This window comes from Eretmochelys imbricata, chromosome 7 (genome assembly GCF_965152235.1).
Source record: "Eretmochelys imbricata isolate rEreImb1 chromosome 7, rEreImb1.hap1, whole genome shotgun sequence".
In the NCBI taxonomy this organism is placed as follows: Eukaryota; Metazoa; Chordata; order Testudines; family Cheloniidae; genus Eretmochelys; species Eretmochelys imbricata.
Window position 1 is genome coordinate 103,528,916 of NC_135578.1, and position 23,056 is coordinate 103,551,971.

The 23,056-nt window shown below is 38.9% G+C and overlaps 1 protein-coding gene across 7 annotated transcripts in view; it reads left to right on the forward strand.

Annotated features, from left to right (window-relative positions):
- The window catches only part of UROS (uroporphyrinogen III synthase), a 36,967-nt gene extending 13,944 nt beyond the window's left edge, over positions 1-23,023 (forward strand). For 4 of the 7 annotated variants that reach the window (XM_077822912.1, XM_077822913.1, XM_077822911.1 and 1 more), the window contains 6 exons: positions 4,295-4,369; positions 8,027-8,101; positions 14,058-14,141; positions 14,706-14,791; positions 18,809-18,907; positions 21,934-23,023. In XM_077822912.1, coding sequence (XP_077679038.1) covers positions 4,295-4,369; positions 8,027-8,101; positions 14,058-14,141; positions 14,706-14,791; positions 18,809-18,907; positions 21,934-22,059 — 545 coding nt within the window. In that variant the 3' untranslated portion in view covers positions 22,060-23,023. The remainder of the gene's footprint in view (positions 1-4,294; positions 4,370-8,026; positions 8,102-14,057; positions 14,142-14,705; positions 14,792-18,808; positions 18,908-21,933) is intronic. The other 3 variants (XM_077822916.1, XM_077822914.1, XM_077822915.1) reach the window with 2 other exon arrangements.
- Positions 23,024-23,056: the final 33 nt, after the last annotated feature.

The following is a 23,056-nucleotide window of genomic DNA, read 5'->3' on the forward strand; positions in this document are numbered from 1 at the left end:
GACAATAGTAAGCACCAACTAAGGAATCTGTTTCAGTTTTTAATATATAAAGGTGTATTCTGGGACTGTACATAGGAGTTTGCTGAAAACTCTCTAGCCCACTAGAAACTGGCCATCCCCATCGTCATGCATGTATGATTCTCATGAAATCTTACTTGAAACAGTTTTTTCAAATCTTGAATATAAAATCTGTCATGTGGATTGAAAAGTAGCGAAAAGACAGTGAACAAATGGTAATGAATAAACAGCAATGTACCAGGTTGGGTGGAAAAGTCTTGTGGAACATTATATAGAAATTGTCATATCAGATTAGATCAATAGTCTGTCTAGTTGGGTATTCTGGCTTTAACAGTGGCTAGTACAAGGTGCTTCAGAGGAAGGTGCAAGAAAGCATATAAATGGACAATTATTGAATAGCCTGCATATAGAGAGAGTTTCTTTCTATTCCCAGACAGTTAATAATTGATTTACTCTCCATAGAACAAGGATATATACCCTTTAATATTTTTATCTAACTGTCCTGGGGTGCTCTACTCACTCCTGCGGATTAGCTCTGCCAGGCCAACTCCCCTTCCTGCAGTGTCACTCCATCACTCTCTCTGTGCCTCAGTCTCTCAGGACTCAACTGCTCTCCCTTTGTGGCTTGGCCCTCCAGCCAGGTCACTTTAGTATTCCCCTTCCCGGGTATCAGAGTCTCTCTGGTCTCACTGTCCCAGGCAGCCTTCCCATTCACTACCCCTTAACAGTGCCACTTCTCCAGCAGCTGGTAGGGGAACCCAGGCCCTCCCTCTATATTGGGTTCCAGCCCAGGGACCCTACAACAAGCTGTCAAGGTCTGCACAGTCCTGAACCTTACTGCTGTATCCCTGGGCTACATCCTACCTTACCCTACCCTGAGAGTGACTGTCGCCTCACTCTCTATATCCCCCATCTGCCCTCAGCTTCTGGGCTTTATACAGACCCAGTTTGTTCCTGTCCAGCTCAGCCTCATTTCTAATTAGTCCTTGCCACCTCCTCCAGGTGCCGCCTATGTGTTTAACTGGCCCACCTCGCCACCTTAACCCCTTCAGGCCTTGTGTGGAGTGGATATCCCTTCCCATTAACATAACTCTGATAGTTTTATAGTTAATGAGAACAATCTTATCCTTTTTTAAAATCATACTAAACTCTAGAACTCAATGTTTTATCTTCTGGCAATGAGTTCCACAGGTTAAGTATGTACTGTTTAAAAAGTATTTCCTTTCACAAGTTTTAAATGTATTTATCTTTTCATTTCAAATTATATCCCCCTTGTTCTTGTATTATGAGCAAGGGTAATTAGAAACACCTGACCTTCTCCATATTTAGGCTTTGATCATGCAAACATGTACATGAGTAATTTTACACATGTAAGTAGTACCAGCTCAGTGAAACTGTTCCTGTGTTTAAATGTTTGCAGGATTAGCATCTTAGATTTTAAGTTTTTTTGGGAAAAGACCATATCTTTATTTGTATTTGTACAATACTTATTACAGTTGGGCCCCGATTCTGATTCGGGCTTTTGAGCACTACTGGAATACATACATATTTTAAATAATTACATATACCTCTATCATGTTATCAGTCAGGGTGCAGTCCAGAGAAGTGAGGGGGTTGTATCACTATTTGCCCTGCAAACTGTGCGTCTTACAATGCTTTACTACTGTAGCTCCCACTCTGGTATACTCGCAGCCAGCCTACAAGAATGCAGGTCACACCCTGAAGTGTCTGTGTTCTAGACAGCCCTGGTTCAGCAGCTCTGATCCCAGCAGCCTGATTACAGCCCCTTTCTGGCTTCCGCCAGCCTTGGTTACAACCAGCAAGGTGACCCCAACACACTTCCAATCCCAAATTTTCCCAGACCCATGTGCTGTGCACTGTCCAGCCCTCTCCAGGACAATTTAGAGGAACAAACAAACTTTCTTATTTCTTTGAAGACACAAAATCACATCACAGCTTATTTACTTAAATGAGGTAAATACACCTTTCCATTTAAACGCAACACCTTAAGTTGGTTTATAGTAAAAATAAAACAAATTTATTAACATAGGACGTTGGCCAAGTGATGCCAAGTAAATGAATAAAGTTAGAAAGGGTTACAAGCAAATAAAAGTGCAAACACACAGCTAAAAGTCTAAAACTTAATCTAGAAAGGTACAGGCCTTGTTCAACATGGTTTCTCACCTATATTCAGTTTCCAGAGACTTCCACCCTTCCTTCCTCCCACCCCCCCCCATCTTTGGTGGAAGGATCCATGTTCTCAGCTTGCAAGAGCGCTGTTCCCTTCTGTCTGTCTAGTGATGGATGCCAAAGATGACTTCTGCCCTTGCTTATATTTTCCAAAATTCAATTAACTTGTTTCAAGAGGCAGGATGACCTCATGCTGTTTTTCGTTTCCTGTGGTCTTCCCTTCCTCTTGCTGATATCTAGGTAAATAGAACTTCCAGTATATCTGGTCACACCTTGCATAATTTAATTGGAGACAGGTAGACAGCTGTCTGCATTCCTATCTGGGGAAAAGGATGTTTCTCCCTTTGGTCACAGACAGGAAAGCCTAATATCAATGAGTATCCATAATTTCTTTTGTACTGTTAACACATACAGTTCACATTGATATTAATCACTGTTGTGTCATGGGGTTTCATAAAAAGACCTCACTCTATACACTTCTATAATATAGTAATATTGTATACAATCAGTTAATTCAATTGCTAATCACTTGAGGTTCAGACCCTGTCTTGATAGACTAATAAACCTTTTAAATGAATTATTCTGAGGGTTACCCCTCAAAATAAAGTTTTTTCAAACTACAAGGAAGGCAACATGAAGTCTGGTCATAAAGGAAGCTCCATGCTCTTTCTTCCCCGTCTTGTTAGTTTAACAGCTTTGTTTACCTAATATGTAAAAGTGGACCTTCATTGTCTTTGCCTGAAGAACAGGCTGGTCAGAGAATCAAATACACATTCCTTTGTCTAAGGCAGACCTGTTTACCATCTCCCTCGACATACTTGGTTTAAACACACTTTAGTCATATTTCCAGCATATATTCATAACTTTTTGTACACACTCTGTGCATACATCATGCAAAAATGTTAATGATCAGTGTGTTATTAGTTTTGAAATGAAACCTCACAAAGATATTTGTACAAAGATTGTTACAATAGTGTGTAGGGTCTGAATACAAGGTGTGTAGCATCAAACATGTCTCCTTTTATTCGGACTCCTGTGTAAGCTAATCAGTCCCAATCTTTTCAATATCACCTTATATGGAAGGCTTTCCTTTCTTCTGATTATTATTATTATTATTATTTTTTTTTTTTTTTGCACAACTCTCTCTGGATCTTTTCTATTTCTATTAAGCCGTTTTTTAAAAATACTGAAGGGCAGAAATGAACTCAATATATTTCATGTGAGTCTGTACTGTTGTTTTATGTAAGGCATTATAATAGGAGACCTATCAGATCTATCTCTGCTCAATCAGTTTTTCAGGAATTGGGACGAGGAGGCTGGAGCCGAACAACATTGCTCAGTGTGAAGCTATAATTTAACTAACATATTTAGAAAGAAAAGCTATTTCCTAGCCATTTTATTTTGGGGTCTGCTTCTCTAGGATATTTTTTTTCCATATTGATAGATCTCTTTTTCTTTTTATTCAAAGCACAATCAGCGTATACATTTGTCTTCTTATTTTTATAAAATAATAGAGCTGTATACTGAAGTATTCCAGTGCATGAATATAGGATTTATTTACCATTCTTTGATTTGTTGGCATGAAATCTTGGATTTATTCTATGTCTAAGCTTTCAGTTTTATGACTGAATCTATACTGGATATCCTTATTGCGCAATTTGAAATTCATCAGTTTATCATGCACTTTTTGCTTTGGAATTCTTTTTCTTCTGCAAGTTTAACTGAGTTTTTATTCCTAGTTAATGTCAAAATATAAATGAGCATTACAAGTTACAGTTGATCTGGTACCATGCAAGTATCCATTAAAAATACTACTTAACACAAGTAATTGAAAACAGTTTTTGTTCAACCAAAGCTTTTTGAAGCATGTTATAGACTGTTTTTAGAGTGAACCATATATCTGATTTAAAATCTTTATTTTGTACACATAGAATTGCTGACATTTATAGTGTAGTATTGGTTATTAGTATTTTGGTGTGCTCACAGATTTCTCAAGATAAATAAGCAATCTTTTGGGCAGAAGTCCAAATACTCTAGTGTTTATGCTTTATTGCCAAATGCTTACACATAATGTAATGTTTTACAGCCTGGAGAAATTCTCTACAAGAAAAATGGAATACCAAATCAGTGTATGTTGTAGGAAAAGCTACAGCTTCTCTAGGTAAGCCAGATTAAAGAAGAAACCCTTATACAAAGCAACGTCTTCAGTACAATTCTTGAAGCATTAACCTTAGCTCAAGGTTGCACAGAACAAAGGCATGAGAAGCTCCTTTTCATTAACAAGTGAAAGTTTCTAAAAAGTCAGCTTTATACATATCATCAGAACAACACCAGCTAAGGATATGGCCCTGGGTGCACGTTATTTTCCCTATTATAATGCAATTGCGATTACATTAATGGTGATTTAAAAGATTAGTCAAAAAAAAAACAGGTATTGAATTTATATGTATATTTTGTATGGATGAAATGCTGGTGCCATTGAAATCAGTGACAGAATTCTCATTGACTTCAAGGGGGTAGGATTTCACCCATTGTTTCTATGTTGTGATCCACCATCAGAGAGTTTAAAGAAATTGTATACATTGTTTTAATTATGTTGTACAAATAACTCATGCTGTGGACAAAGAATCCTTCTACCATATGTTGAAATCCTATTAATTGATAGCTAAGTTGTTTGCCTTTTGTTTTTGTTTTGAGAGCATTTCAAAGCAGCGGTAGGCTGGTAGCACAAATCAGCTATTATATAGTTCTCTTAATTGGAGTTTACTGCACTTTTTCAGTTTTATTAATATCAGTTTTATTTATTTACTTTATCTTTATTTTATAAATGACTTATTCAGTATACGGGTAGCTGAATTAATTTTAACCACTTTATCTAATGTGTAGATTCACTGTTTGTTCGTTGGCCTGATACGTTGGTTATAACTCTTTAACTCAGTGTTTATGTTTAAGTCTGACCTCGGTGTCCCATGCAAGTTCTACATTTCTTCTATTAAGATACTACATCACATAGGTAAACAAGTTGCAACATAGGCCTATAAAGAGACAAGCAGCACAGTTTGATTCTCAGCTTTTTCTGCTACTGTTAGTTATTGTGTGTGTGGTTTTTAGTGTTATGGGTAACCAAAGTCTAAATCAGAAAGTGTAGAACATTTGACATTTAGCTGGGGTACTGCTGGATAAATCAATATTGTGTTATTTAAAGTGTACAGGACTGTGGGTTTTTTTCCTCCTGTTAGTTTGGCACATTTTAAATGATATGTTAATTTCATTTAAACCCGGTCTGCTTGTAAACTTCAGTGTGCTAGATGACATTTTGTTGTTTGAATTAGAAGATGAATTTATATGGCAACTGTTTTGTTACAAGTTGCATGATGTTCTTCATTAGCAGGTGTCAATAGGTATGTGATGTGATTGCTTGCACCTATCTCATTGCCTATACCACCTCAATTTGGTTTAAGTACATAGCCTGAGCAATTGTTCAGTTCCCTGCAAAAATATCTTATAATCGCATGCCCATGAGGACAAGCAAGACTCCAAAGCTAGATACGGGGTTTCATTCCCCTCAGTATGACTGTATAAATCTCACTAAGTCTACCAGGATGTATATGAGAGCCTCAAGGAGACAAAAGATAGCTTAGCTTTGCATCAGATGTTTTGCTTTTGTGCAAGAGACCTAAAATGTTTAGTGATATTTAGCATATATGGATTAAATAAAAAGACTGATACAATCTGATCCTGAATGGCTGCTTAGCATGGGGCTAATCTGGATTTAATTTCTAGAAGTGCAGAAGAGATTAATTTAACTGCACATAGAAGGTCACAGTTCACAGTACCAGTCAAGATAAAGAAAATAATATGGACCGAAAGGAAGCTTGAGCCAGTCGCATCTGACCCTTTTTAGTTAATTTGGGATTTCCACCATATATGCCTTTATGGTAAATAAGAGACATATTGTACTCTTGGTTTTCAGTTTTTTATCCTGCATTGCAGAGGGGAGCTACACACCTGATGAGCTATGTCTATATACTCAGCAGGAGCACAGGTGCAATCACAGGGAGTGCACTCTGTTTTGTGCAGCAAGCCAACACGGGCACCTTTGTCCTCTGTAAATTTGGGGACCATGATTAAGGGTACGTTTTAGTCACAGGTATTTTTAGTAAAAGTCATGGACAGGTCACGGGCACTAAACAAAAATTCACGGCTTGTGATCTGTCCATGACTTACTAAAAATACCTGTGTCAAGATTCCTTCCCCACTCTGAACTCTAGGGTACAGATGTGGGGACCTGCATGAAAACCCCCTAAGCTTATTTTTACCAGCATAGGTTGAAACTTCCCCAAGGTACAAACTATTTTACCTTTTGCCCTTGGACTTTATTGCTGCCACTGCCAAGCGTCTAACAAATATATAACAGGGGAAGAGCCCGCTTGGAAACTTCTTTCCCCCCCAAAATCCTCCCACACCCTACACCCCCTTTCCTAGGGAAGGCTTGATAAAAATCCTCACCAATTTACATAGGTGAACACAGACCCAAACCCTTGGATCTTAAGAACAATGAAAAAGCAATCAGGTTCTTAAAAGAAGAATTTTAATTGAAGAAAAAGTAAAAGAATCACCTCTGTAAAATCAGGATGGTAAATACCTTACAGGGTAATCAGATTCAAAACATAGAGAATCCCTCTAGGCGAAACCTTAAGTTACAAAAAGACGCAAAAACAGGAATATACATTCCATTCAGCACAACTTATTTTATCAGCCATTTAAACAAAACAGAATTGAAAGCATATCTAGCTAGATTACTTACTAAGTTCTAAGACTCCATTCCTTTTCTGTTCCTGGCAAAAGTATCACACAGACCAAGAGAACCTTTGTTTCTCCCCCACTCCAGCTTTGAAAGTATCTTGTCTCCTCATTGGCCATTTTGGTCAGGGGCCAGCAAGGTTATCCTAGCTTCTTAACCCTTTACAGGTGAAAGGGTTTTTCCTCTGGCCAGGAGGGATTTAAAGGTGTTTACCCTTCCCTTTATATTTATGACAACCTGTGACTAAAACTTGGGTGGGTGGCTGCAGGTGCTCAGTGCGCGGGGGCCGGCCTAGGACTGCCGTTGGTGTTGGGGAAAGGGAGCCTGGCCAAGGTGCATGGCCTGAGACCTCTGCTGGTGCTGGGGGGGAGGTGGGCTGATGCACGCGGCCCGGGACCCCTGCTGGTGCTAGGAGGTCGGGGGCGGGGAGAGAAGAGGGTTGGCAGAGCTGGGAGGGGCTCCCTACCCGGCTCCGTGTCCCTGTAGCTTCTAGGCATCAGACGGGCACAAGCACCGTCTGCTACAGTTCCCATTGGCTGGGAACCGCAGCCAATGGGAGCTGTGGGGGTGGGACCTGCAGGCACGGGCGGCAGGCGACGTAGAGCCCCCCCGGCCCCTGCGCTGCCTAGGAGCTGCAGGGCCATGCCAGTGGGAGCTCCCCACCCTGAAGTAAGTTTCCCCCCCTACCCTTCCCAACCCCCTGCCCCCTGTCACGGAATCCGTGACCTCCATGACAGACTTGCAGCTTTACCCACAAACAGGCTCCAGAGTGAAGTTTAGATACTCAATAATCCCCCATGTTGCTCTCCTAAAGCAGTTCCCTCTGTGTGATCAAGGATCAAATCCTTAGGTGGTACATTACTTAAAAAAATGATTCAAGAAAATCTAAAGGAAGTTCAGAAAAAGATGGATCAAGTTGGATCTCCTTTTTCCATTCAAGTGTTTCTGAAAATAAATTCAGATTGGTTGTCACATTCTGTCAAACAATATATTTCTTTGTTACTTTTCTTACAGTGGAGGAGATTGGCCTTGCTCCACAAGGAGAAAAGTGTGGAAATGCTGAAAAACTAGCTGGATACATTTGCGCAAGTATGGAGAAATCTTTCAATTAAGGCAAATTTATTTTAAACTTATTTAAATTTATTTTAAAGTACTGCACATAGTCTGTGTAGAGGTGTTCAGTAGAATCCTGAAACACCATTTGTTGGAATGCTTCAGATGTCCCCAACATGTTTTGGAGAAATAGGTTTGTGCTATACAGAATCCAATCAGTATATTAGTTTATAGGAAGTAAATGATAATAATAATTATAAAATATTTTATGGTCCAACAGACAAAGTGGCATTTACTGACCCTATTAGCCATGACTTTCATAACATAATGAAAGGCAGAGCTGCAGATGTCCCCTGTTTATGTATCTTGGTGCAACTGATATTCCATGTCCCCTTGATACTGACTTTCCTTGCTGCAGAATTAGACATTACCCCAAACCAAATGAGGCTGGCATTCCGCCCCTCACCCCATTGTCCAATGATTCAAAAGTAGATAAAGGGATAACCCTTTCTCCCTCACAATTAACCAGACAAGTCCCAAATGAGAATTGTTTTGAGAAAGTTATGAAAGCCGGGGTGGGAGGAAGGTTCCAATGGAAAGCTGAACTTCGCTTTTGTTATGGTGAAAGCTGTAATGCGGGACTACTAACTACTTCTAACAGTATCAAACTCTTGTCTGTTCTATGTGATTTCAAGTCAGCTGGTGCAAAAGCCAGTGCAAAATGCTAATTTAGAAAGCTTAGGTATTGTGTTTATTAGTTTTTGTTATACTGACCTGCATTGCATATAGCCATGATGTTAAATTGTTATGTATTGTATGCACAAATAGTGGGGAACCAACCAGCTCCATAATCAGAAATTTAAAGTATCAATTTTCCCTGTAGTAGTGTTTTTGAGAAACATGTTTAGGCCTGGTGGCTGATTATTGTTTATTGGGCAACTGTAAGATAGAACAACTACAAGCTGTACAGAGATGTTTCATGATCAAACAGCTGGGATTCTAGACTTAGGAGAAACCTATGCCATAAGAGATAATTGCTAAGGAAGTGAGACTGGCATCAGAACTTCTGATAATATAGTGTTTAGGAGAGTTCATAATTGATGTTCATACTGACTTTAAAGTGTGTGCAAATTCAGATTGATATCTGCTTGATGAGATACTTAACAAAAGGAGATCAACAGATTTAGGCAGGAATTAATGTTAAAAAGGCTTTGAGATTTATTGCTAAATTGAGCTCGGTGTGTGTACGCCAGCTGTAGAAGCTCTATAAGGTTGTACACCCAGTGTCTAGGTGCTCTGTACCCTAAGTCCACTGAATACTGAGTTTGTCCCTCTGCCGGCAATGCAAGGTATCAGGGAGTTAAGGAAACTGCACTGCAGAGTCTCAAAGAGATAGTGAAATTGAAGATTGGGGGAGATAGCAATTCTTCAGCTGAATGGCTTTTTACAGGCCAGGGAGATGAGAGCTTTCTGCTCCAAACATTGTGGGAGAGGGGAGAAAACATTGGTTTCGGTACACAGGCAGCATCCATCAATAGAACTGAGAATGACCCAGGCTTTGAAAAGTCATTTTATCTAACCAATAAAATGAAAATGGTCCACCTTTGGGCAGCCAGATGCAGAAACACAGATGGTGATTAGTGCAGTTATTCTAGCTGTTAGGTGAATTACTGTAGCTGCTGTCTTAAATACTTCATTACTTGACCACACCTTATCATCCTGCTGACTACATGTATCTTCTAGCAAGGTGCTAAAATACTGTAGTGATGGACACGGGGTCAGAACCTAGACAGATTATTTTTTGGCCATTGGACATAACATTTGTTGTGGGTGGAGGGTTATTAGTACAGTCTTTCACGCACAACAGAAATTTATGTAGCTAAATGAAAAAGTGGGATTAGAGCTGTCAAACTTTTATTTACAGAGAGGCTACAATATTTTTGTTAAATTGCATAAGCAGCTTTTTAAATAAATTGAATCATCTTAATAATCAAGAAAAATAGCTGTGGACTTAAATAAAAAAAATTCTGGAAATGAAAAATGTAGTAATATTTTGGCCTATACAAGACTGCACAAGGCATAAAAGAACAACTCATGGTCCCTGTCCTAAAGATCATGCAATAGGTTTTCTATTTTTATTTAAGGTTTTCTCTGAGATTATTTTTTTAAAATGTGTGGGTAACTGTAATTTTGGATTATAGGTTAGTATTTGTGGATTTTGCAGAAAAGGTGCATTTTGAAGAGAATTTGAAAGAATTGAGGACAGATGTCTGGGCCATGTGATCTGAGAATGTGGAAAAAAATCATAGATTTAGGATATATGCAAGATAAGAAAAAAAAAAAAAAAAGATCTGTAATACCACAGAGTACTCCAGTGCCTGGAATTGTGACATTTTTAGGAAATCCAATAATAAGAAAAGACCTGAACTGCACAAAAGAAAAATGACCTTTAAGAGCTCTATTGATTGCTCCAAGACAGTGCTGTATTACAGAAAAGGAAGTCTTTATCTGACCCCAATAAATGACTGTACCATTGCAATGAGTACAACAGCAGCCCTGAAAAAAATAGAGGATTGACTACCATGCTGGTTCAAAAGTGATGAAAAGGAGGGAGGGCAAACTAGCCCTTTGTTTTAAATTAAATCTAAAGAGATTTTTGGTTTGGCTGCTGCTTATATTACTTTTAGGAAGATAACCTGCCCCCACCTGGGTGTGTCCATTAAAAGCACTGCCCTCTCCCCAATAGACTTTGTCTCACTCCCCCCTCTGTAAGCCCCTTCTCTTCCTCCCCGTGTGTTCTCTGTGGGTTGGAGGGACAGTGGGTTGCTCTGCTGATACACTTATCCCAGCTTATTGTTCGCTCTTCTTGGCCCGGCAGCTGCTTCCCTGTTCTGCACACACTTGGGCAGTGCAGAGCAGGGAGCTGGTACTGATAGAGGCAGCCAGAAAACAGTACCTTCTGGTGAGAGCAGGTGAACTACCTCCAGAACCAACAGCAGCCTCTGGAAGCCACCAGCAGGAAAGCAGGAACTGCACCTTTTACACCAATTTGGGAAAAATTCCTGGGCTGAGGGCAGCTTCTTGTTAAATCACAAGCAACATTTTAGAATGCTACAAAATTGCAGGACTCTCAGTACACTTGCAAGAAATGCAATCCTGAATGTATCGTAACAATATAGAAAATTTCAATCAGTGGGGACTCCTGTTGCTGATGTAAACATAACCAAACTCAGTCTTATCAGGTTGGGTATAAATAGGGGCAATCAATTTATTAAATTGTTTATAACAACCTCTGAGGTAAGAGTTAAATTATAATAATGTCCTGAATCAATGTTTTCCATTATGCACTTATTAGTCAACTATTTCTTTTTGCTTATACATAAAATTACAAATAAGGAATTAAATGAGAAGACTAAATCTAGATAGAGCAGAAGATTGTATGTCATAAATATATGCTGTTAGCTCAGAAAAAAAACCCTGAAGTGGTTACATTTCTTTTGTTATTCACTTTCTATGTCTTTGGTGCTGACTTTGGCTTAGCTAATCAGGAGAATAGATCAAATGACTCCTTAATTAAATAGGTAGTTTCAGTCTGTTTTCAAGACAAATCTTTTTAGCTTTATTAGAATTTAATGTCTTTGTAGTGTTGATTATGTAAGTTAGAGGATGCTTCTGGGGCCAGTGTTTGTTACATTGTATATTGATACAGAGCTATCGAACTATTATTCTTTGCTTTGTAAACACAAGTCAAAAAGGATTAGTGTTACTTTACAGATATCACATTGGCATTTCAATTAACTGACATGAGCTTTGGTTGGAGTGATATTAATGTATTTTGCCTTTATCTCACAGAATACTCTTCTGGATTTTATCTCAATTTTTTGCTTCCTGTAATTTATTACAAACATGTCTCTGGGTCCTAATAAAACTTCAGTTTTCAATTAGGATATTCAGATCAATCTGTGTTGACTGCTAATAAGGTCCTTCGATTTGATTTTTACTATGGTGTCTGTTTTTTCCCCAGAGGCAACTCTGGTGCTTAATGCTGAAAACCAAGAATCTCCTTTCAGTGCTTAAAATAAACAACCCAATCTGTGGTTTATTGTTCTGATAGACTCCTGAAGAAAATTCTCTTTAAGGACCTCACTTATTTAAAAAAGAGTAATGCAGTTGTGCAGAATTTTGCCTCAGACCGTTGTGTGCCTCAGTATATTTTTTACACTAAGTATCCTATAAAAAAGCAAATGTGTGCAAATGTGTGCACAATCTTTATTAGAATATGTCCACTGCTCAGATGTTGTTTAGTGCTGAAAAAAATCACAAGGAGTTTGTTGTTCCATTTAGGAAAAAAGGAAGATGGGTAATTTCCATAGTTTCATTTGCTTCTGACATGGACCCCCATTTCATTAAAATATTAATTCCCCAATTGGGATCTCTTTTCAGCGGTAAAAATAACAATTGCAAAACCATTATTTAGAAACAGATACTACAGGAAGTTTGGTTAGAATATCGAGTATGGTGTAGTATTTCAAGTCGTAATATGGTGGAGGGAGCTGTGTTACTACTTTTGTTAAAAGCACTCAAAATGTTAACCAAACGCCAGCCAAACCACTGTCTTGTTTTAAGCAGAAAGCAGTGATGGGCAGTAGCATAGAAAAAGACTGGGAAGACTGCCCATATACACCTGGCCTTCTGGTGAACCTTGAAATAAATAGTGATCCAGATTTTTTACACACACACGCACAAACACACACACACACTTACTTACTTACTTACTTTTCCCCCAGCATCTAGCTCAGTGAGGCCCTGATCTTGATTCGGGCTTCTGCACGCTATCATTTTACAGAGAAATATAATCATATCCCTCCTTCCTCTGTTATCTTTCACCTCTTTTTTATAAGTACACAATCCACTTGCAATAAACAGCAACAGTTTTCTGAAGCAATGACCTAAATTTAAATTAATTAAATTAATGTTATCTCATTCCCATCCAGTGGGGAGCTTCTATTCACAAACACTGCCTTCATTCTTGTTGGAATGAGTCTTCACTTTCATGCCTGCCATATCAGATAGGGTTTGTGGGTACATAGATTCCAGTAATAGACCGTTAAAAATGCCAACATAGAGATCTGAAAAACCATCTGATAGTGCCTTATAGGATCTTATAGCTGTGTGGGTAAGGATCTTAGAGAGATTGTAGTCCAAATGTATCATCTCCTTCTGAGCTGATGTCTCCATTTAACTGATCAGTCATGAAGAAGCAAGCATCAGAAACATACAAATCAAAGATTGTCCCCTTTCCAAGAATCAACCAGGAAAGACAAGCCATCCTGCTCTTTCAACTGATGTAAGCAAGCTCTTCCCAGCATAGCAACAATTAGGGATGGGAGCCCTCCACCTCAAAAGGTAAGGATGGGTGGGGAGACTCCTTTGAGACACCATGGTAAAGGGAGTAGGAGTTGCTAGAGGTAGTTTTGGAATGCCTTTGCAAAGCATTCTGTCTCTTTCTTCGATTGCCTGTTCTATCCTCTACATAGCATGACCTATCATGGAGTTATCCACGGCTCAGATGGCTGCAGCTACATTCTGTTGGATTAAGCCTTTGAATAGCAAATCAAGTATGTTTCTGAAAATTGGGGAGTGACTGTCGAGAAGGAGATAACTTACATTTTACTTGGTATTCTCTATTGAAAGGCAAAGGAAATAGAATATAGGAATGCAATTTATCTTTTCGCCAGATCTTTTTAGCCAATGTATTCACACTACAGCAATGGAATCATTTTTAATTTACATGCTAAATAGCCTCTGCCTTCTGAATTGCAGACGTGGCTTGAACTACAAATGTTTTCAGTGATCTTAGTTTTGTATGCACTTATGATGAAGCATACTGCATTTTCAGTATATATTCAAAATTTGACTTTTTAAAGTGTCATTTGTGCCAACTGTTAAAAATGTAACCATGATTTAAATTTGCTAATGTGCTTGTTTACAGGGGAAACACCTAATTCATCACCTCTTCTTTTTCCTTGTGGATCTCTCAAAAGAGAAGTTCTTCCAACAATACTCAAAGAAAAAGGTTGTTGCAGCCTTTAGAGCTTTATTTTAATTTGTTAACTTATTGTGGAAACCCCCACCCTTCCTCAAAGTAATAGTAAAAGATTAAAGGCTTATTCTTCATTGTGAACCATCCATGGATTTGTATATATTGGATTTCTACTGTCTGGAGATTAGAGGACAGGACTGAGAATCAGGAGATCTCAGTTCTCCTTCCAGCAATGCTATTGAGTCCATCTCTGACATTGGGAAGCTAATTTGATCCTTCTTTTTAGCTCAGTGCCCCATTAGTAAAATGGCAATTACTATGTTTATTTTATTCACAGTGACGTTGCAAGGCTTAAATGGTGTTTGTAAAGTGCTTTGAGATCCTCAGATTAAAAATGCTCTAGACATGTAAAGTACTGTAGTTGCATCTTGTAACACGAAGTGCCCAGGAATTTTTTAAAAGAAAATATTCCTACATCTTAGGCTTTAAAGTAATATATTTTAATGCAATCAATATTATAATAGTGTTGTATTGGAATAATGGGAGCTATTAAAATCCTGTTTAGTTGCTGATGTATTTTCTCTCTTCTAATTATAGGTATTTCACTGGAAAGCCTTACCGTTTATCAAACTGCTCAACATCCCAGTCTCCAAGAATCCTTGAAGAATTATTTCTCACAACAGGTATGGCACAGTCAGTGGTCACCAGTGTAAATGTAAAGCTTTCTGATATATATATGAAACCTGATGAAAAACGTACTACTTTCTCCCTCAGTTATCTGTACGAGATATTATTGTGAGAAGAATCCCTTGGCTATAGCTTTAATCTTTTGAATATAGTGAATCGGTCCTTAAATTTGGAGAAATAACCCAAAAAATTTCAGTAAATACAATGGCACTTAAATACTATGGTAACAGACATTATAGAAAGTCCTAAAATATATAGATAATAATGCCTCTGTGGGAGGGAAAAAATACAACAACCTTTGATGGACCTTTCAAATTTTTGCCCAGTTTCCAAGCTATATTTTGTATCAGTATTACTGGGGAAAATTATTTTATAAACAATTACAATTCACCTTGTTCTTTTTGATCTGCTTAATAAAACTGAAATTTTGAAAAAGTCTGGTTTTAGATCATGTCACATCAGAGACAAATTTACTAACGGTATTTAATGATTTACTTACTTATGGCCATAGATATACGATCTCTGTCACTGAATGTGTTTGCTACAACTTTATGAATCTGAATTCAGCACTAATTATCAGCTCTCCATGGTGGCTGAGCCATGTTCGTACGCTGATTATTCTATTTGAGAATGTGTTACTGATTCCATTTTAAGTGTAAAAATTTTGGATGATACCCTATCCTCACATAGATCTGTTTCTTAAAATCCATACTAAAGCTTCTTTTTGCCATCTAATAAAGGTGATTAGGTTGAGATCAGTGGATAGCAAAATAGATTTGGAGCCACTGATACACATTTTTGTTTTCTCAAGATTAGATTATTGGAATGTTTTTATTTGCAGGAACCTGCATTATATCTATGATTCAGCATATTTTGAATGCAGCCTTGCATCCTTATAGACACTCGCTTGCCTGAGCACGTTATTTGCATTGACTTCCTGTTAAATTACATATTGATTTTGAAATTCTTCTTACATTCAAAGTCCTGAATGGCTGTGGTCCCCCCAGCCTTGCTGCTATGTTGTGCTAATTATATGTTCCAGATTAATATTAAAGTCATAATTATCAAATCATATGGTTTCTACAAGTCATAAATGTGAGTAAGTAGCAGCCAGGACATCTTGTAATTTTGTATCCTTGTTATGGAATTCATTTCCTGTTGCAATTAGAGGCTGTCATAAATACAAAGGGAAGGGTAAACCCCTTTGAAATCCCTCCTGGCCAGGGGAAAGCTCCTCTCACCTGTAAAGGGTTAAGAAGCTAAAGGTAACCTCGCTGGCACCTGACCAAAATGACCAATGAGGAGACAAGATACTTTCAAAAGCTGGGAGGAGGGAGAGAAACAAAAGGGTCTGTGTCTGTCTGTATGCTGGGTCTTGGCCAGGGATAGACCAGGAATGGAGTCTTAGAACTTTTAGTAAGTAATCTAGCTAGGTATGTGTTAGATTATGATTTCTTTAAATGGCTGAGAAAAGAATTGTGCTGAATAGAATACCTATTCTCTGATAGTGATTGTCAGCCTACAGAAAAAGACAATTCCCTTGTCTCTGCTCTGGGCCCAAATTAAAGCAAAAAACCTCCAACTACTTGGAAACCTGCTTACCCAGCCCAAAGAAAAAGCAAATGGGTAGAACACGCACCCCCTATTTACTTTTAGGAAGAAAAGAAAAAAAAACTCTGGGTTGGAAGACTGTGAATTTCCCTGCAGGAGTTAAGTACCCTGCCTCCAGGCAAAGAAATCCTGCAATTCACAAGATAATCCCCTTTTGTCTCTGCTTGGCCACAAAGCAGAGAAAAAAAAACTGCTTTCAGTTTCAGCTGCTTTCTGGACTTCCTTTCCAAAGGGAAAAAAAATTTCCTTTTTAAAATCTGTATTTCTAGTTCAAAAAATCTCAACTGGATCTCAAAATGATTTCAGGTTAATCCCACCACTATGCCACCATGTCAAGGTTCCTCCCCCACTCTGAACTCTAGGGTACAGATGTGGGGACCTGCATGAAAAACCTCCTAAGCTTATCTTTACCAGCTTAGGTCAAAACTTCCCCAAGGTACAAAATATTCCACCCGTTGTCCTTGGATTGGCCGCTACCACCACCAAACTAATACTGGTTACTGGGGAAGAGCTGTTTGGACACGTCCTTCCCCCCAAAATACTTCCCAAAACCTTGCACCCCACTTCCTGGACAAGGTTTGGTAAAAAGCCTCACCAATTTGCCTAGGTGACTACAGACCCAGACCCTTGGATCTTAGGAACAATGAACAATCCTCCAAACACTTGCACCCCCCCTTTCCTGGGAAATGTTGGATAAAAAGCCTCACCAATTTGCATAGGTGACCACAGACCCAAACCCTTGGATCTGAGAACAATGAAAAAGCATTCAGTTTTTTACAAGAAGACTTTTAATAAAAAATAGAAGTAAATAGAAATAAAGAAATCCCCCCTGTAAAATCAGGATGGTAGATATCTTACAGGGTAATTAGATTCAAAACATAGAGAACCCCTCTAGGCAAAACCTTAAGTTACAAAAAAGATACACAGACAGAAATAGTTATTCTATTCAGCACAATTCTTTTCTCAGCCATTTAAAGAAATCATAATCTAACACATACCTAGCTAGATTACTTACTAAAAGTTCTAAGACTCCATTCCTGGTCTATCCGCGGCAAAGACCCAGCATACAGACAGACACAGACCCTTTTGTTTCTCTCCCTCCTCCCAGCTTTTGAAAGTATCTTGTCTCCTCATTGGTCATTTTGGTCAGGTGCCAGCGAGGTTACCTTTAGCTTCTTAACCCTTTACAGGTGAGAGGAGCTTTCCCCTGGCCAGGAGGGATTTCAAAGGCGTTTACCCTTCCCTTTATATTTATGACAGAGGCGTTCATTCTTGTCATTCAAGGCTAAGCTAATACAATGTTTATTATAAGCTTCTAGCTCCTAAATTTTGATATTTATATTGTGGTTAAATGTGCAGTGCCCTGCATAAATATAAGGTGGTGGTGGTAGGACTCTATCCCAAAGTGTACAAAGGGGACTTAGGCATTGTGATGCCTAATTTTTAGGCTCTCTGCCTCTTACTGGAGTTCAAAACCCTGAGTTAGGCATCCAGGCTCCCTATGCAATACAGGGGGAGAGTTAAGTGCCTAATAAGGAATTCACTGAAGTCAGCATGCTGAATGGGGAGTTGCCTACGCTAGTAAATAGGAAATGCTGAGGAGAGGGGTGTGGCCTAAGCCCCACCCCTCAAAGGGAATTAGGTGTCTATCTGTGCTCAGGATTCACAGCTGTGAACTCTTCTCTGGAGTTAAGCACCTAAGCCAAGTCAGCCCTTCTGCATGAAAAATAGAGGAGGTGGTAGTCTCCTTATAGCAGTAGCCCAGTGGTCACACCTTCCAGGAGAGTGCCCTAACCACTGGGCTATAGATATTCTAGGGTGGGTCTCTCTCTCAATCTCTCCTGTTGAAGCTATTCCAGTTTGTTGGTCGTGAGAGAGAAAATGAGTGACTGGGAGAGTTTAGGGTGAACAGGGAGGACATGCAGGGTGGGAGGCATCAGGAATATGTCCAGAACGGATATGTTTGTGAAGGGAGTTAGGAGAATAATGTATCAAAGTTTTCTGTTTAACGGGAGTAAGAGAATCCAAAGGGTGCCCCATCTGGGTCATTAATAAAGAAGGAAACATCCTGATCCCCATATTGTTATCACCAAAGAGCTCACAATCGTCTCATGACCTTGGAAAATGGATGGTTAAAAAAAAACAAACGAACACACAACACTTGAATTTCAGTTGGTCCATTGTGTAGTGCAGTCTTGGCAGACTATCAGCATCAGGTCAGGCACCACAGACTGTCTTCAGTAAATCTCTCCTGTTGGCTGACTTCAGCACTTCTCAGCTGACAGCATGGTGCCTACATAGAGAGACTGCTGAAGAGATTGATATGAAAACATGTTATGATATGCAGCTAGAGTCAAGAGAAACATGTTCCAAGCTTCTGTTCCTTCTTTACTTTTATACAGGGTATTCCAGCAAGCATCACATTCTTCAGTCCATCGGGTGTCAGATTTTGTCTCCAGCACATTCAGAAGTTTTCTGGTGATCTTATTAATCAAATTAAGGTAAAGTATCCAATAAGTGTTAAAACATAGCGGGGAGGCATGTGGTCTAGTGGTTAGATCAAGGGATTGGGAATCAGAAGAGGTAAATTCTATTCCTTCCTACCACTCGATTACTCTGGGACCTTGAACAAGTCACCACGCTTTTCTGCCTGTGTTTACCTGTCTGTAAAATACAGATTATAACGTTTACTGGCCATTGTAAAGGGCTTTGAGATCTTACATTGAAAGTGGCTAATTAGTGCAAAGACAATGTTTCTTTTTTTTTAAATATCTTAGATTCCTTGTGCGAGTTAAAATGAGTTGTTTACCTCTTTTCTTTTGTAAATCCCTTGTTGAAATCTGTGTATTTAACAGTATTAGAAATGAGTAATTCATTAATAGATTTTTAAACTTTGACCTCTTCAGTTTGAAAATTCCTTCTACCACAGCACTTTAAGTGAATGATAATGAATTAGGGTTTTTTTGTCTTCTTTTAAAAAAAAATTAAAAGTTCTACCATCACATTTCCTTTATGCATTTAAGATCATTGCACAAATTAAACTAACTGTACAACATAGGTCCGTTCTTAGAGTATAAATTACATAAGGTTGGTACCTTCAGAAAATAATGGAAATGGTCGCAAGGTGCACCTATTATGGAGATGGTCCTCCATCATGGGGTTAGGGAGAAATGAAGTGCAACTGACTACAAAGATAAAGCTACTTCTGTTTGACTTGCTGCAATATGAATTTGAGCTGCCTCTCCGTGGTAATCTATTATCAAATGAATCATTTCTTCACATTCAGGATGATAATTGACAAACAGGGATACATACTTTTCTGGTCCACTTTCTGACATAAGGTGAAAGATACACTTGAGCTGAAGGGAAATTTTTCTTCAGTCCCCCAAATTCTCATATAGTTTTTCCTCATGACACAAGAAATGTCTTCCTATAGGATTTACATTCACACTAGAGATGAGCTGTAAAGTTCAGATCAGAATACGAACTTTTCCAAAATGTACGGGGTTTGAATCAGCTCATTATTCAAACAGGGACCAGCTATAGAGGTTGGATCTGGAGTCATAGTTTGCCAAAAGTGGGGGCTGTTTGGATTTGGATTCCCTCTAGTTTAGACCTTTTATAACTAAAGAAATAAATCTACTTGACCATATAGAAAGACTTTGGCCTAAGTCCTGATTCTGGGTACACATACTTTTATGGTCCAAAAGATAAACTAGTAACTTCAAAGTCCAAAGCTCCAGGCTGAGGACTGTGATCGACAGCACCAGGGCTCCTTCTCACTCTTCCTGCTTCTGGCAGCACTACCTCATCAGAGGTCCTGCAAGGTCCCTCAGCCAACCACACACCATCCACGCTCCTCTAACTCTAGCAAAGAACTGGAATTTACTCTGGCCCTGCAGCTCTTCTTATGTTGACCTGGTGTGCACTGATTGGCTGTGTCCCACACAGCCATGCTAGACAGCTCGGAGGACCCTCTCCACTGCCCTTTACTGGGGCAAGGTGTGGCAGGGCCACGAGGCCTCCAGCAAGGGGCCTCAGAGGGCCTTATATACCCTGTCACAGGCCCCAACATATCTCTAGTGTTACCACGCTTGCAGTGCAGACTAACAAAATCATTGCATGTGAAACTTGACAGTGAAAATTAAGTTGTTTGCTGTATTGTTTTTCCTCTTCAGGGAGACAAACCTTTGTACACTCTTTCATGGTGTTATGTGGTGGTATTTGCATTTAGCAGAGAGTAAGAGGGATAGGAATTCATATTTATGTAGGCTAAAAGAATCAGTAGGCTGTATCCCGGGATCAGAAGCAGCTTGTGGGATGAGTTCAACAGCAGGGAAGTATGCACTGGATCATCATTTTTATGTATCACATCAGTTGCTGGGAATTACTACAGAGTTTCCAGGGAATGTGGAAATAAATCATCCACCAATAAACAGATGAAATTATGAATTTAAAAAGCAACTGAAGGGGAAACCAGCGTGAAGTAAACAATTCTTTCAGCATCTCATGTGCATTATTGTTGTGAATATATCAACACATTTCTTATTGTGGCATGAAGACGACGAGAGATACATTAGATGAACTCTAGATGCTGCTGGACTTGGAGTTAGTAACTACAAAATTACTTACAGGGTTTCTGGGCTTTAAATTTAAGGAAGTACAAATACTCTTACATATAACCTTAAACTCTGTGCTCCCTGTTGAGATTTTAAATTTTTCTTTGCATTCAGTGAAGATTCTACTAAAGCTGGCGCTGGCAGTTTCTGAAGATGTACCTTAGGGATTTGTTGGTGAATGACTGACTTGATGATTCCGTATATCTAGGAGAAACTTGAACTTGCTCAAAAGGGCCCCATAACTTTCTCTCTAGCAAAGTTTACAGCATTCTGGAATGTATGCACAAAGTGAGTTACTCAGCATATAGTAGGATTCTCCTTATGGGTGTGTGTGGGACAAACACAAAGTTGTAAATGATTCAGAAGCAGCAATCTGTACACATTGCATTCCTGTATAACTACCCAACATTACTACAATCAGCCTTGTCCTTCTTCCCTCTGATTGACTGATACTGACTTGTTGCATCTTACTGGTAAGCCAAGCACCTGCAACAGGATCATCTAACATGAATTAGGGTGATGTAGCCTTTGCAGGGACATTTTTCCTGAGAAGGAGGTGTTTTTTTCTGACTTCCCCAATCCATTTCCTCCTTTGGATAGAATTTGATTTTCTCATGATTATTATAAGCCAAGAATAAGTGCCTGCTTGAATTGGCACTGACAAGGCTGATGCATGTTCGAATCTATCTTCTTTGAGTATGAAAACAATAGGATTTTTAACTGTTTGGACCAGTGAACTAAGCCATAAGCTTTACTAAGTCATTACAAAGCAGCTAAATTTGGTCGTGTTCATTAAGTTTGATTAGAGGCAGGGCAGAATGACAGAAGACACTGAGGTAATGTAGCAAGAGCTGATGCTAATACCACATCTGATCATATTAGAGTAGAAATGTTATTTGTCATTTCAGTTTGCTGCTATAGGTCCAACAACAGCTGAAGCAATGGAAGCTGAAGGAATCCCAGTGAGCTGCACCGCAGAGAACCCTACTCCCCAAGATCTCGCTGCTGGTATCAAAAAAGCCCTTCACCTGTAGAATTGCCATTTACCTGAGTAGAAGCACCACACATGTTGCTGTAATAGTCCTCCAGAAATTTAAGACAATTCATCAGTGTTTAACTGCGATACTAACATTCATTTGGATTTTTTTTAAAAAGCCATGCTCTCTGCCTTATCATTCAAGCCTTCCTTGACTATCCATCTGCTAACAGCACTGTGTGGTGGGAATGGAAAAGCTAGATTGATCAGTCCAGATCAAATATATGGCTAATTTTGATGACCCACTGTAATAATGGTCATTAAGAAAAGACCGTGATTTTCACCATACGTCAGCCAGCAGAAGTCCAAAATGTAAGAAGTCAGTAACTAATACCACCCAGCATGTTTAAGAAATCAGATTATTAAACAAGTATTTGGGTAGTGTTATATCTGCTATTTTTCATATTCAAGATATACTTTTACATTATGGCATAATATCTTTCAAAAATATGGCTCAGAGTGACTTGGAATAAGTGAAATTGTTTCATTCAGTCAGTGGTCAGGTTTATAGAGGACACTTTTATATTCTAAATTGCCTCTTTCTTCAATACTCAAGAACGGCTGCATCTAAAACTTCACGGGTCAGATTCCACCCTCATACGCACACTCTCATTGGAAATAATAAGAGCTGCACTTTAGTAGCTGAAAGCAGAAATTGGCCACATAGGTAGCATGAAACAAGTTAGGTTTTTTTCCCTTTAATTTCAACCAGGGCTGGAGTATGGATAATTCGGTATCCATTAAAGTCCTTGAAAGTCAGTTGTTTACAAGTTGTGAAAGGCTAGTATTGGACTTACTTGCGCGTGTGCACACACAAAACCACATTGGGTAGCCGATAGCATATAAAACAGCGTTTTATGCTATGGCTTCAATGTCACGTTGTTTGTGAGCACATTTTGGGGTTTAAAACAGATCATGGTAAATAACTGTAATTACAATAAAAACAATCTGTTGTGAAGGTTGCTTTGCAATTCTGTTGCCTATTTACCTCAATA